At 46.6% G+C, this 12,745-nt stretch overlaps 1 protein-coding gene across 1 annotated transcript in view; it reads left to right on the forward strand.

Annotated features, from left to right (window-relative positions):
* Dscam (DS cell adhesion molecule) overlaps positions 1–10,470 on the forward strand; it is a 479,658-nt gene extending 469,188 nt beyond the window's left edge. The window contains exon 33 of the mRNA XM_028752551.1: positions 10,115–10,470. Within this exon, the coding sequence (XP_028608384.1) occupies positions 10,115–10,470 (356 nt within the window). The remainder of the gene's footprint in view (positions 1–10,114) is intronic.
* Positions 10,471–12,745: the final 2,275 nt, after the last annotated feature.

Here is a 12,745-nt window from a genome sequence, read left to right on the forward strand (position 1 = left end):
TCTCTCTCTCTCTCTCTCTCTCTCTCTCTCTCTCTCTCTCTCTCTCTGTGTGTGTGTGTGTGTGTGTGTGTGTGTGTGTGTGTGTGTGTGTGTGAGTGTGTGATTGTGATCATGGCTACAACTGCATTTTCTGAGGCCCAGTAGGCAGCTGGATGATTTCCTGGATGATTTGCTAGGGTTAGGTTCTAGTTGTTGGAGAGCTGAAAGCTGTATCAATCTCTCGGGAGGTGTTAAGGCTCAAAACCTTGCCCTGATGGACCAGTGATATAAAGACAAAAAGGATACCTGTGTCTCCGTGAGTAACCAGAGGCAGCTTCCAGAGTTCTTTGCTACAGAAGATGAGCAGAAGAGCTCAATGCAGTGACTTAAAACTCACTGTAAACCCCGTCAGAATGCATGTATGTAGACCACTACTATTGACTGAGTCTCTTCAGTATAGAAAGATATTGAGTATTACTCTACCTCATGAAAGCATTAATATGTTTAACTAATACTTCCCACGATCTCATTGCTTTATCTGAATAATAATATGTCATAATAGAGGCTGCAGAAAAGGGGTCCTGAAAATAACACAGGTAAATCTTTTAAAAAATCTAAGAAATTGGACAAAACCCAACTATGAAGACAGGCATGCCCATGCACATATCCACATGCACACACACACACACACACACACATACACACACTCAGCATCATGAAAGTCTACCGAATATTCTGTAGAGAAAAGAATGGAAAATACCGTCTTTTAACATGGTTCCATGTGGCTTCTGCCAATATCATAGTCTAATGCATCTCAGATCCCCAACTGGAAAAAAACAGAACAAGACATAATTTCAACAAATGTAACTGTTAATCCTTTCTATGGTTTCCTACCACTCTCAAGATAGAAGAATCAACCCTCCCATCTTCCCCACCAGCTTCCCCCTGCTCTCCACTCTTTAACTTTTGACCCCCTGAAACCCTAAGTTCAGTTCCACCTTAACTCAGCTACTGCTGTGGGGTGGACCTAGGTCTGCCATCTTGTTTGTTGTGGACTGTTAACCTGCTTTATAACACTGAGCAAGTACAAGCCCCCTAGCCCAGCATTCCACTTGAGTCAGCTTCCAGTGTGTGCTTCCCAAGAAGGCCTCTTGGGAGAGGCAGATCTGGCTTAGAACCTCATGTCCCTTTCCAGTGCTCTCAATAGGTGATCCAGTTCCCTGGGTCATGAGCTCTCAGCTGCCTCGAATCCAGAGAAGAATTTCTGATCCCAGTTTGATATAAACTACTTTACTCTTGAAGACTATCGAACTGCAATCAACTCAAAGTCCCAACCCCATACCTCAGCATAGTTTTTAAAGTCCATCAGCAAGTAGGAAGATCACAATATCAATGTACTCTTAAAAATGCATGAAGACTCCAAACCACAAGCCAAGAACAGTAACTGAGCCCAAACACTGGGCCCTCTAATATTAATGCCACATTACTTATTTAGAGTTTTTCCTCGTTGCTCTTTTGGAGTGAAGACTCGTTTACAGAGAGATTGGTTTACAAGGTTTTTCATTACCATGGTATGACATTAATATTAAACTAAGAACGTGTTAGATCCTGTCTGCCCAACCTGAGGGCAGAGTCCACAGTGGCTTTCCATCACAAGCGCCTTAACTGTAATGTTACAAGGCTCATCTCCATGGTCGTCACTGAAGCTGTTAGAACTCGGAGGCCTAAATGCCCTCTGCTGCTTAGTTCTGCATCAATATCCAGCCACATCTGAGCACAGACATCAAAACCTTGTTAGAAATTGATGAAAGGTGTCTTTTATGTCTCCCAGGAGGCAATTTGTGCCCCTGAGAACTGTGGCATACTCAGCTTTTCCATGAATTTGGGACAGCGTTTATGTAGCTTCCTGGTTCCTGGATAACAAGGTATTGCAGAGGAGACAGGAAAGTCAGCTTCAGAGTACAGTACATTCATGATGCCCAGCCCTTAAAGTGCATGAATTTATTTCTTCCACAAGACACACTAGCCCTACAATTTCCAGCGCGGATATACTTTACTCATGTTACAGTTGAGACAGCTTAGTGCCTAAGACTCTATCAGGCTGAAAACCTTGAGACATTTCATTGCCCCTGTCCTTGACTGTAGTGCTCCAGGGATGGTTCCCAGAGCTGTTTGGAAGCAGGAGAGGATGAGCTTGAACCTGCAAACCCTGACCTTTCCAGTTCACTCAGCAACTACCTCACCAGAATCACTGGGAAAAACACCTGGTCTTTGGTTCTGACCACTGTATGACTGACCCATCATCCTGTGGGCTGGTACATTGTAAACAGTAGTACCCTACACAGGTTGAGTTCAGTATGTCCCATGTAGAACCAGAAAGAAGGGCCTGCTTACAAATTTGTGAACGTCCACCACTGAGGGCTCCTAACAGCAGTGGCATCAATACTGGAGGTAGGGTGGTTATCTGTGGTACCAGGCATCCTGATCACACCCTACCCATTGACCCATAGATGCTAGTAGCATACCTCCCTGCCCCCTCCCCCATAATAATAATGTCACATATCCCCAAAGGTAAGATCAACCTCAATGACTGGCCAAGACCAGATACTTCTGTTTGTGTGGTGTATGACAGTTGATCGTGGAGTGAGGGGACAGGGACAAGGTGGGTAGAATGACTCCCACTCCAGGATTTCTGTAAGCATTCTGATGGATTTCCCCCCCCTTCCAGAAATGACACATCAATCTTCGTGCATGTGTCTGAATACATTGAGAAAGCTCAAGAAGTTTTTAGCTAAAAGGAGGCAGCATTTGCATAGAGCAGCTTGTACACCATCGGGACAGACAGGGCCTGGCTGCCCCCTTCCTTGGTGGAGGATGACAGGTTCTGAGACTTAGGTGCTGATGGATGAGGGGCTGTAGCAGCAGGATCCATGTCTAGGAGGGGTCAGGGAGGCAGTAATTACATCTGTACGCTGACTGGTTTGGAGGAGGGGAGAAATCAATGCCAGCTAACTTAATCTGGACTTTCAGAAACATTACTGTCACTGAAGGTCCCCAGAGGGCTGCGGCAGGGGATGAGAAGTGAAACAGTGTATCAGAAAATAACACACAGCACTGAGTTAATAGCTAAATTGCCCTCCTCCCTTGAGACATGAATCAAATCCAAGGCCTGGGTTCCTCCCAGAAAGGCAGTGGTGGGTGCCATTTGTCATCTATAGCAAGACCCAGGGGGAAAATGTAAGAAAGAATGCCTAGAACAAGTGTGTATCATTCCTGTGGGTCATGCAATATCTTTGAAACTGAGAAGAGGGTATTCTGTGAGTGTAGTGCACAGGTCTATCACACTTACCTCCCTGATGTCCCATGAGTCACAAGAGGCTTCCACAGCTTTCCTCTATCCTACCTTTGATTTTTTATCTCTCTATGGCTGTGTTTCCTCTTCTTGCCTTCTGCTTCCATCTTCCTGCAAGTATCCATCTCTTTGATCTCCGTCTTCTACTGTTCCTTCACTCCTTTGGCTGGCTGTCTCTCACTCAGTCCTCGTTCCCGACACACCCTATCCCACCCAGCCCAGTCTGACATGCCACTGTCTTTATATCTGCCTCCGTTTCTTACTGTCCTGCTGCTTTGCTGACACAGAGGTGTGGATTCCAAGAGCAGAGAGCAGAGGGTCTTGATAGGTATGCAGGTATGTGTGTGTGATAGTGGATTGTGTTTCAAAGGCCCAACTGGGACTCCAATAAGCCTCTGCCATCAAGCCCGTGGCCCTGCTTGATTTGGGTAGGAGTCATTCAGTGGGTTGAAGAAACTTGGGGGGAAGCTAGCCATGTAGGCAGTGGGGTGAGCAGAGACAAAGGGGATGGAGGAGAAGGAATGGAATGCAAGTCAGATGTTCCTCTTCACCTAGGATGGGTGTTTTTTCTGCTTTCCTAGCCTCTCTCTAGATGACTAAGAGCACTCACCCCAAAGCCACACTGCACACTGCAGCCTGGCTCTCTGAAGACAGTGTAAGGACTGCACTCTTGACTCTGAGGTTTGTCAGCACCAGACCTCACCCATGGGATTCCCAGGGTGTATGTACCTGCCAAAGGTACCACCCTGGTATATAAGCCATGGTATGTATATAGAGTTCAGAGCAAAAGGGCTCTTGTGCTGCTGACTGATGGTGCTTTCGAATATGAGCGACTCAAGAGGATCCTGGCTGACCAGCCTGGGGTCTGTTTCCTCTGTGGAGAAGCTGCAGGAAGTCATAGCCAGTGAGCTTTCCCTGCCAAGCTCTGGGTTGTCTTTGGGGCCAGATCAACAAGGTCTGCTTCTGCAGGGTAGGAGAGCAACACAAAAGGCTATAGCTCGGGTTTGGCAGAGAAGGAAGGAGGAATGACAGGTGACACCAGCAACAGCTTCAGCTGAGCTTCTCTGGGTTCCCAGCATTAGCGAGAACTTTCTGTAGCTTCTTCAACCCTTTCTCTTCCCTTGGCTGGTGGAGGCAAAAATGATCAAAGGGAAAGGAGGGGGCGTGTCTGCTGATGGGGAGACCCTAAGCCCATCACTGACAATAAGAACCGCTATCAGTATCCCGGGCTTGCTGTGACAGGTCACCACAAACTTGGGAGCTTAAAACAGATTTATTCTCTCGCAGTTCTTGAGACCAGAAGTTCAAAGTCAAGACACCAGCTGACACATGTTCCTCTGAGGGCTCTAGGTAAGAGCACATCCATGGCCAACCCCAGCTCTGCTGACTCCAGGTTACCCCTGGGCTTATGGCCGCACCGCTCCAGCTCGGCTTCCATCCCCTCATGGCTCTCCCCGCTGTGACTCTGCACCACCCACGTTCCTCTGCCTGGCTCTTATAGAGACACACGTCACCGGATTTAAAGCCCATATTAAATCCAAACAGTCATTCCTCTGTCACTTAACTTCATCCCATCTGCAAAGGTCAGCTCTCTGGGTGAAGCCACACTCAAGAGTCCTGGACACGTGTCCACGGGGACCACTAATCGGCTCTCTCATCCTTCTGGTAGACCTCCACCTCTAAACTGTTCTGGGGTGAAACTTGCATGTGAACTACTTAATGGAGACATTGCCACTGCCCCCCCATAGATACAAGTATTCCCGTCTTAGGGACAAGGCAACCTAGCCCAGATCTACACCAGTCATGCTCGGAATGTCCCCCAACCTCCAGGATGCATTTAACAGTCCATTGGAGTCAAAAATGAATGTCTACTATATGATACAGACAGGTAGGGGACAGGACAAGCAAGCATGTCAGCGTCCAGTAGTCACCCCCTACCCTGAATTCTTCTCTTCCAGGAGCAAACATCTCAGTGGTGACCTTGATACATATAGGCATCTGAGAAATGTAGGATCTAAACAGATTCCAGACAGTCCCATCTCCTCATCGGTATTTAACTAGTGTGTAGGCTTAGATTTCAATTGACATGAACTGCTGACCATAAACACAGCTCAGTGCTTCCTTCCCCCGTGCTTCCTTCCTCATAAGCACATGCATTATTAAGCAGGCCTGTTTGATGCACTCACACAGCTGAAAGAACTGCTCTGACCACTGGTTAGAAAACATACTCTACATTTAAGGGGGAAAAAAACCCAATGAGAGCAACTCTCTAACTTCGTACAGCTTTTCCTGTTAACTCCTGTTCCTTAAGAGATATTAGATGCTCAGCGCTGCTTTGCAGACCTACAAGGAGATCTAGCTATGAGGATCTTTCCATTCCAGTTTTATCATGAAAGATCTGCACTTCTAAGCTTTTTTTAAAAACCTATCACAGAAGCCTTTTTTGGTCACTAATATCAAAAGAGAGAACTTTGATGCCACAGGCAGAACTAAGACGCCATGTTTTTAAAATATTTATTTATGCAATCATTGTGTGTGCATAAGCGTACATGTGTGCAAGTCAGATAACTACTTGTGGAAATCCTTTCTCTCCTTCTATCATATGAGTCCTGGGAATCATGCTGGGACCTCCAGGCAAGGTGGCAAGTGCTTTTACCTGCTGAGCCGTCTTGCCAGCACAGGTCATTGTGTTCTCATTTCAAACATACTTGTCCCAATCTGCCCAATCCCAAAATTAGAGAACTATGTAATCTACTTGGGACTGAGATGCTACAAACTTGTTAGGGTTCATGACTGTCTGGGAATCGGATGCAGAGTGAATGGGGTGAAGACCAAGCCCCAGTTATGTCATAGCACATTTGAAATACCCCAAGCATGCAAGATGGAGTCAGACCCCAGAAGCAGTCACAGATCATCTTAACTTAGCCCTTTAAACAACCCCGAGTAAACACCATCCACTCACTCTTAAACACCGAGACACTAGGGTAAAAATAATCACACATTGAATAAAAGAGTAACTCGGTATAATTTGCTCATTGGACTCTTAGAATAAACACTCACTTTTAGGGAACTAGATACGTAAGGTTTCACACATTCCAAATTGGTCCAGTAGCATGTATTGATTCATGTAGCAAGCATCCCTCACACTGAAAAGACGATTTCTCCATCCTACTTATTTGCATGCATAGGTAAGCGTGGTTTGTGCATGTATGCATGGTGTGCTTCACTCTCCTCCCTATCCCGAAGGGCAGGATGACTCACTTGACCCCAGAGCTTGCCACTGTGACTTAGACCTGCCAGCCAGCTTGCTCCAGAGAGCCTGTCTCCATCGTAAGAGCTCTGGAATTACAGGCAAACAGTCACATCCACCCAGCACTGACCGGGATTCTAGGGATCAAACCCCAGTCTTCATGGTTACGGCGTAACAAGCACTTTTTCCACTGGACCATTTCCTCGATGTCTGTCTGTCTCATTTCTCAATGGCGTATCTGTCAATGGTTTTGTATAGAGAAAGCTGAAGAATAGATCCATTACTACAAGGAAGAAAAGGAATGTAAGACCATAGGTTTCATTTTTTTTTAAAGTTAAATTCTTGTAATTTTTTTTCAGGAGCAAATCCTGTCCTTTCACATTAGTCTCTGCACGGGTTGCCTTTGTCTAAAGCAAGTACCCAAAACCCTGTTCAGAAGGATAGTAAACTGTGTCATTTCACTCCACCAGAGTGTCATGGTCAGTTTACAGAGTGCTTGTGACTAGCTTCCACAGGGCTCCATCTTATGTGTGAAGTCAGCACTGAAAAAAGTGTGTTGAATTCCATGAGCCAAACTCAGAGAGCTTGGCCAGGCCGTTCAGGTGACTGACACACGGTGGTTCTCAATGAATCCTTGTAATTCCTCATCAGTCTCCTCAGTCCTTAACAGGGAGGGCAAAGCCAATCCGAGGAAGCCAATGAAGAAATGTAATCTTGACACCACCAGTACCGTGCCAGTGTGACACACAAGGGAATCATTTGGCAAACTTCCAAAGAACAAGGTCACTCTTCCTCTTATTCTGGGGAAATCTTAGAGAGACCGGTGTCATGTTGAGGAGAGGAAATGGTCCTTTAAGGTGCTTCTCAGTGCTTGCCTTGGGTTCACTTCTCCCTAGAAGCCTTATGCCATAGACAATGGTCCCTGACACCCTGCTGACTGTACAGAGGAGAAAGAGGAGAACTTTCTGGGGTGCCAAGTTTACCTCTGCTGTAGACAACCTGGATGGGGACCTTGAACTTACAGGAAGATGAGGAGCCCCAGGGACATTTTGAAGCAAAATAAGCAGGAACTTTCAGCCATCTTAGTCAGAAAGGTGAAGAAAGTGAGGTGTGCCCGGGATGTTAGGGAAGAACCCAGTCCCTCCAGATTCAACATGTCTGAAGTCAACCCATCCTCTAGCCTGTCATCTTCCCCAACACAGCATTTCATCATCAATGCTTTGTGCTTATTTGATTCGGTTAATACAACAAAATATCAAAAGTGGGTTAAATTTATGAAGAAAATATGTTGTCTTAACACAGTGTTGAAGGCCTAACCTAAAAAAAGCATAATGCTGGCCCATGGTGGGTGGTGGAAATATGATCAAAAGGCCACCTCTCACCATAGGAAGCCAGTTAGAGGCTGATTCCCCCATGTCGTTTCCAAGGTCTCTCCCCAGTTATCCTAAGGTCCTTCACTAGACCTGAAGCCTGAACCTCCAATGTATGAACACACACATCACAGTGCAACCTACCATCTACTCTCTCTTCTGAGCTTAGAACCTAGAGGGAGTCAAACTAGACTCACCCTTTGCCTACCCCAATGCCACTTCATACCTGAAGACATTTTGCACAGGCATCCTTCATATCTCAATGTTACTCTTCTCTTACACGCCATCGCTGCTCCCACCCCAGGAGCAGGCCATGCTGCCTCTCTCATCTGCACATTCTCCTCAGCTGGAGAACTGCACACTGCCATCATATGCTCTGGTCTGAGCTGCTCACCTGGTATGGGTGCCAAGACACTGAGTTCCTGAGATCTCAAAATAGGCAGGTGACCCCGATGGGGTCATCTCAACCTGCACAATGGTCCTTGCCTATGAGGGTCTTAAATCGAGAAAAGTAAGATTCGTAAGATAAGCCAGAGACTGATCAATGTGTCTTCCAGGATTGCAGAGACTAAATGCCAGGCTGAGTTCAGGCCAACCCACAGCATGTGGCTCCCTTCAGAGGCTCACCCCAGCATGCTAACTGTTTGCAGCAGTTAGTGGGATGGGCTAATGACTCTACCCAAGGTCGTGGAGATGGGGACAAAAACAATTCAAAAAATACTATTAAAATAGAGTAACCAGGAGAGGAAAGTGTCAAAAAAAAAAAGACAGGTTATAATGTCTTTTAAAAATGCTGACAGTATTAAGTAATGTCCATACAGGAGAATGAGGTATTTAGGGTCTGAGAGGCCATGAGGTCTGGTCTTTCTGACCTGGATTTGGAGACTGCAGCATCTTACATTCAGGCTGGATGTCTATATGCACAAAGCTTTTGAAGTTCGTGCCTGGAACTCAGGAGATCACAGAAAGGAGAATTATTGATAACAGATGACACAAGCACCTGGACCTCCCAAGCGAGGCTGAGGAGAGTTCTGAGTTGTGAGGCAGATGGGATGCAACAGAGGGCAGTGAAGAGTGGCAGCCAGAGGCACAGAGGCAGCTGGGAGAGCCCACAGAACTGAGGAAGAAGACTGCTAATGACATCAAACATTGCCAGGGTTGAAGAGAGGACAACTGGAGGGTGGGGTGGCCTCCAGGATAATGGCTACTGTACTTGAAAGCTGCAGATGTGTCATGTCGGATTGTTCAGAGTTAAGAGGAAAATGGATTGTGAGGTAGATGAAACACAGGGGGTTTCCTGGGAAATTCTCCAAAGAATTAAGAGAAAAGACTAGGGGAAGGAAGGGTGAGTGCAAGGACCACGATACAGGCCTAGAAGAGCAGAAGGAGGTAGAGAGAAGCAGAGACCTCAGTGTTTACCTCAGAAGACTGTAGCCTGGTAACAAGACATCACAGAAAGGAGATATTGTGAGGAGAAGGCCACCAGGGTAGCCTTGCCTGTTACAATAGGAGGATCCCAGAGGGAAGGAAGCCTCCACAAGTGGGGGTGTCGGTGGAGGCTAGCATCAGGCACCCCCTTTCCCTAAAGCCAGTATCTGTGAAGGAGAAAGGAAGGTGTGGTCTAAGCTGTTCTGATCTTCACCACAGCATGACCAAGACAGAGGGAATGACGGAGACGGTTGGGAGAAGGCTGGGGGCTAGGCTGTTTTCACCTCCATCCATCATCCACAGCTGCCCAAGGTCACATGGCGCCATAGGTGGTCAAGAGTAGAGCCAGTAGCCCCTCTCTTCAGCATCTTTGGCCCTGCCCTCCAACCCTTGGCAACCCACACCTTCAATCACATATGGGGTTTGGTCTCACAGTTCCTATCCAGCAGACAGGTTGCCTCTGGAGTACATTGATCTTCTGGTAAGAGTGTCCAGACCTTGTTAGCTTCATGTCTCAGGTTCTCCTACTGAAGAACTAGTGTTCCGTGGTCTATCAGAAAGAAGCCTGAAGACCATTGCAGGTGCCTCTCTGAAGTGCACTCTAATGAGGGGTCTTAAGAAATGTCCCCAATGCAGTGGGGACTCTTTCTCTAAAGTTCCCGCCATGGGTTTCCAAGGTGTTCTGCCCAGGTAAGCAAACGAAGAAACCATCTAACTCTCTGTGTTTGTCTCCAGGCGACCTCATACACCTGCCTCCATACCTTCGAATGGACTTCTTGTTAAACCGGGGCGCACCAGGCACCAGCAGGGACCTGAGTTTAGGACAAGCGTGCTTGGAACCCCAGAAAAGTCGGACCCTGAAGCGCCCCACGGTCCTTGAGCCCACCCCTATGGAGGCTTCCTCCTCCACCTCTTCCACACGAGAAGGACAGCAGTCATGGCAACAAGGGGCCGTGGCCACCTTACCTCAGCGAGAAGGCGCAGAGCTGGGACAGGCAGCTAAAATGAGCAGCTCCCAAGAGTCACTGCTGGACTCCCGGGGCCATTTGAAAGGAAACAATCCCTACGCAAAATCTTACACCTTGGTATAACACATGGCGCGGCTGGACAGCGGTTGTAAATACAATTTAAACGAGCCAATCAAAGCTACCTTTTTTTTACGGAATTCCAATATTTATAATTAAAGAAAATTGCCAAAATATATTAAAAAAAAAAGAAAGAAAGAAAATACTGAAACCACAGACAGCGCAAAGACTACTCTGCTTTTTTTCCGTCTGAGTGTGGGCTCCATCTGCCTGGGCATCTGAGTTTTGGGGAAAGAAGTCCAGTTTTATGATTTTCACAGGCTATAGCATTTTTACTGATTTTCTACAAAGTGCATGGGGACTCATTAAACCTTCTGAACAGAAGAAGTTCTAGCACACAAGAGTCAAAAAAGGAAATAGGGGGAACTAGCCTATTTGTGAATCGAAAAGGGACGTTGACATGGGGGCAAGGGACAGCTTCCGTCACCTCGTGCACCTTTCCTTCCCACTAGGAACCAGGCCCTCGGTTTGATTTTCTGTTGTTAATTAGGATGAGTGCTGTCAGTGAGGGGGTGGGGGGAAAAACCATTCGGTTTTCTTTTCGTTTATTTTTTAATTTGATGAGACACTCTTTGCATTTTGTCTAAGCGAAATAAAAGAGAAAAGGTGGTCTGCCTTTATTTGCATGTCTACTGATACCTCCTATCCATTGCCCGGGCCTCCTTCCTGCTCATACTGGTGTTTGTGAACAAAATGGCTGGACCCAGTGCCCAATCTAGGAAAAAGATGCTAAGTTCTGAACACCTCAGGTGTCGCTGGGAAGAGACAAGATACAACATCAACTCCGTGGATGGAAACCAAACCAAAGGCAGCCTGGTCTCCATCCAGTATTCCAAGCCTCTCACAGGACTCGGGTCCTTGTCAGCTACAGGACCTGCTCTCTAACTCATTAGGGTCAGCAGACCATTTCCAAATCCAGCGCACTGCTCTTTGTCAATAAAGTTTTATTGGAAGAAGTCCAGAGGCCCTATGCTCCATTTGCATTATCTGTGGTTGCTTTCATGCTGTGATGTCAAGTGACAGTGTGACACACAAAGCCAGTATTCTCTGGCTCTTTGCAGGAGATGCTTGCTCAGCCCTGAAGTTGCTTTAGTCCTGACTTGTGTGAGAAAGGAACTGATGCTTTGCCCACCTTCCCTGCCCTGCCCTATCTCCACTGTGACTGACAGATTCACAGCAGACCGTCTTCAGATGTGGTGCCTCCGGTCCTCTTCTTGGCACCCAGAGAATAATCAGTCCGTATACAAGGATGTTCCTCCAAATTCCAAGTTTTTATTTCCCTTTCTCTGTGTCTAAATGCTTTGTCATGGGTCTCACTGAAACACAGAACCTACTTGCAAACAGGAGGTACCATATCCTACATCCCTTGGCTCTTCCACAGTGTGCCTTAGGAAGAACCTGCCATCCTCTCTAAGGCAGCAAAACCCCATTCCAGACACCTTCTCTAAGAGGGAAGGAGAACCAGGCCTATTACTTTAGTTTTGGCACTGACTGGAAAAAACTGAGGCCACATCCATAGCTTTCCACATCTGAGTAACAACAACACACACAAGTACCTCTTCAGACCTTCCTTATGTGTCCCCATGAAGTCCACCAGCAAGAACCCTGGTGCAGTCATTACTATCTAGAACTCAATTACTATGCTCCATTCCCCTCTTCATGCCTCTCTTTCATCCTTCCTTCCATCTATCTTCCAGACAGATATGCCTCCTGAGCTTCAGACACACAGAGCACAGGCAGAGCAGGTACAAGTCTCTGTCACAGCCATGCCACGGCTTTGACTTGAGTGTTATGTGACAGTGCTGTGTGTGCTGCTTGCCATGGTTCCAGAGCACAAATTATTCGCAGCATCCTCACAGATGCAGAAGGATCAAGATGAGACTTTCTAAAGAGAGAGAAAAAAAAAATACGTAGTATTCATGGGTCTGAAAGTTGTAGAGCTCCCACACTTGGAAGTTTATTCTTTTTAAGGATTTTTTTCTCCCAAGATGTACAAAAATAAAAGATTTGATGTGTTTGCCTCTGCAATGGATTGCTTGCAAGGTTCCTGCCTTAAAACCTCCCATTAAAGTGAATTTCACATGCAAGCACTGTATCAAGCCTCACCCAACCCCCGCGCCTCAATAGAATCTGACATTACTGTCTACAAAGGGATGTGGAGCTGTGAATTAAAAGACCATTATTACAGCAATAACAGTGAGTTTTCCTCTGTACCATCCTGTCTCCATTCTGGTTTGTTTGGGGGAGGTCAATGGATTATCTGTGTCCTCACACGGGACCG

This window comes from Grammomys surdaster, unplaced genomic scaffold, assembly GCF_004785775.1.
Source record: "Grammomys surdaster isolate TR1022 unplaced genomic scaffold, NIH_TR_1.0 125925, whole genome shotgun sequence".
In the NCBI taxonomy this organism is placed as follows: domain Eukaryota; kingdom Metazoa; phylum Chordata; class Mammalia; order Rodentia; family Muridae; genus Grammomys; species Grammomys surdaster.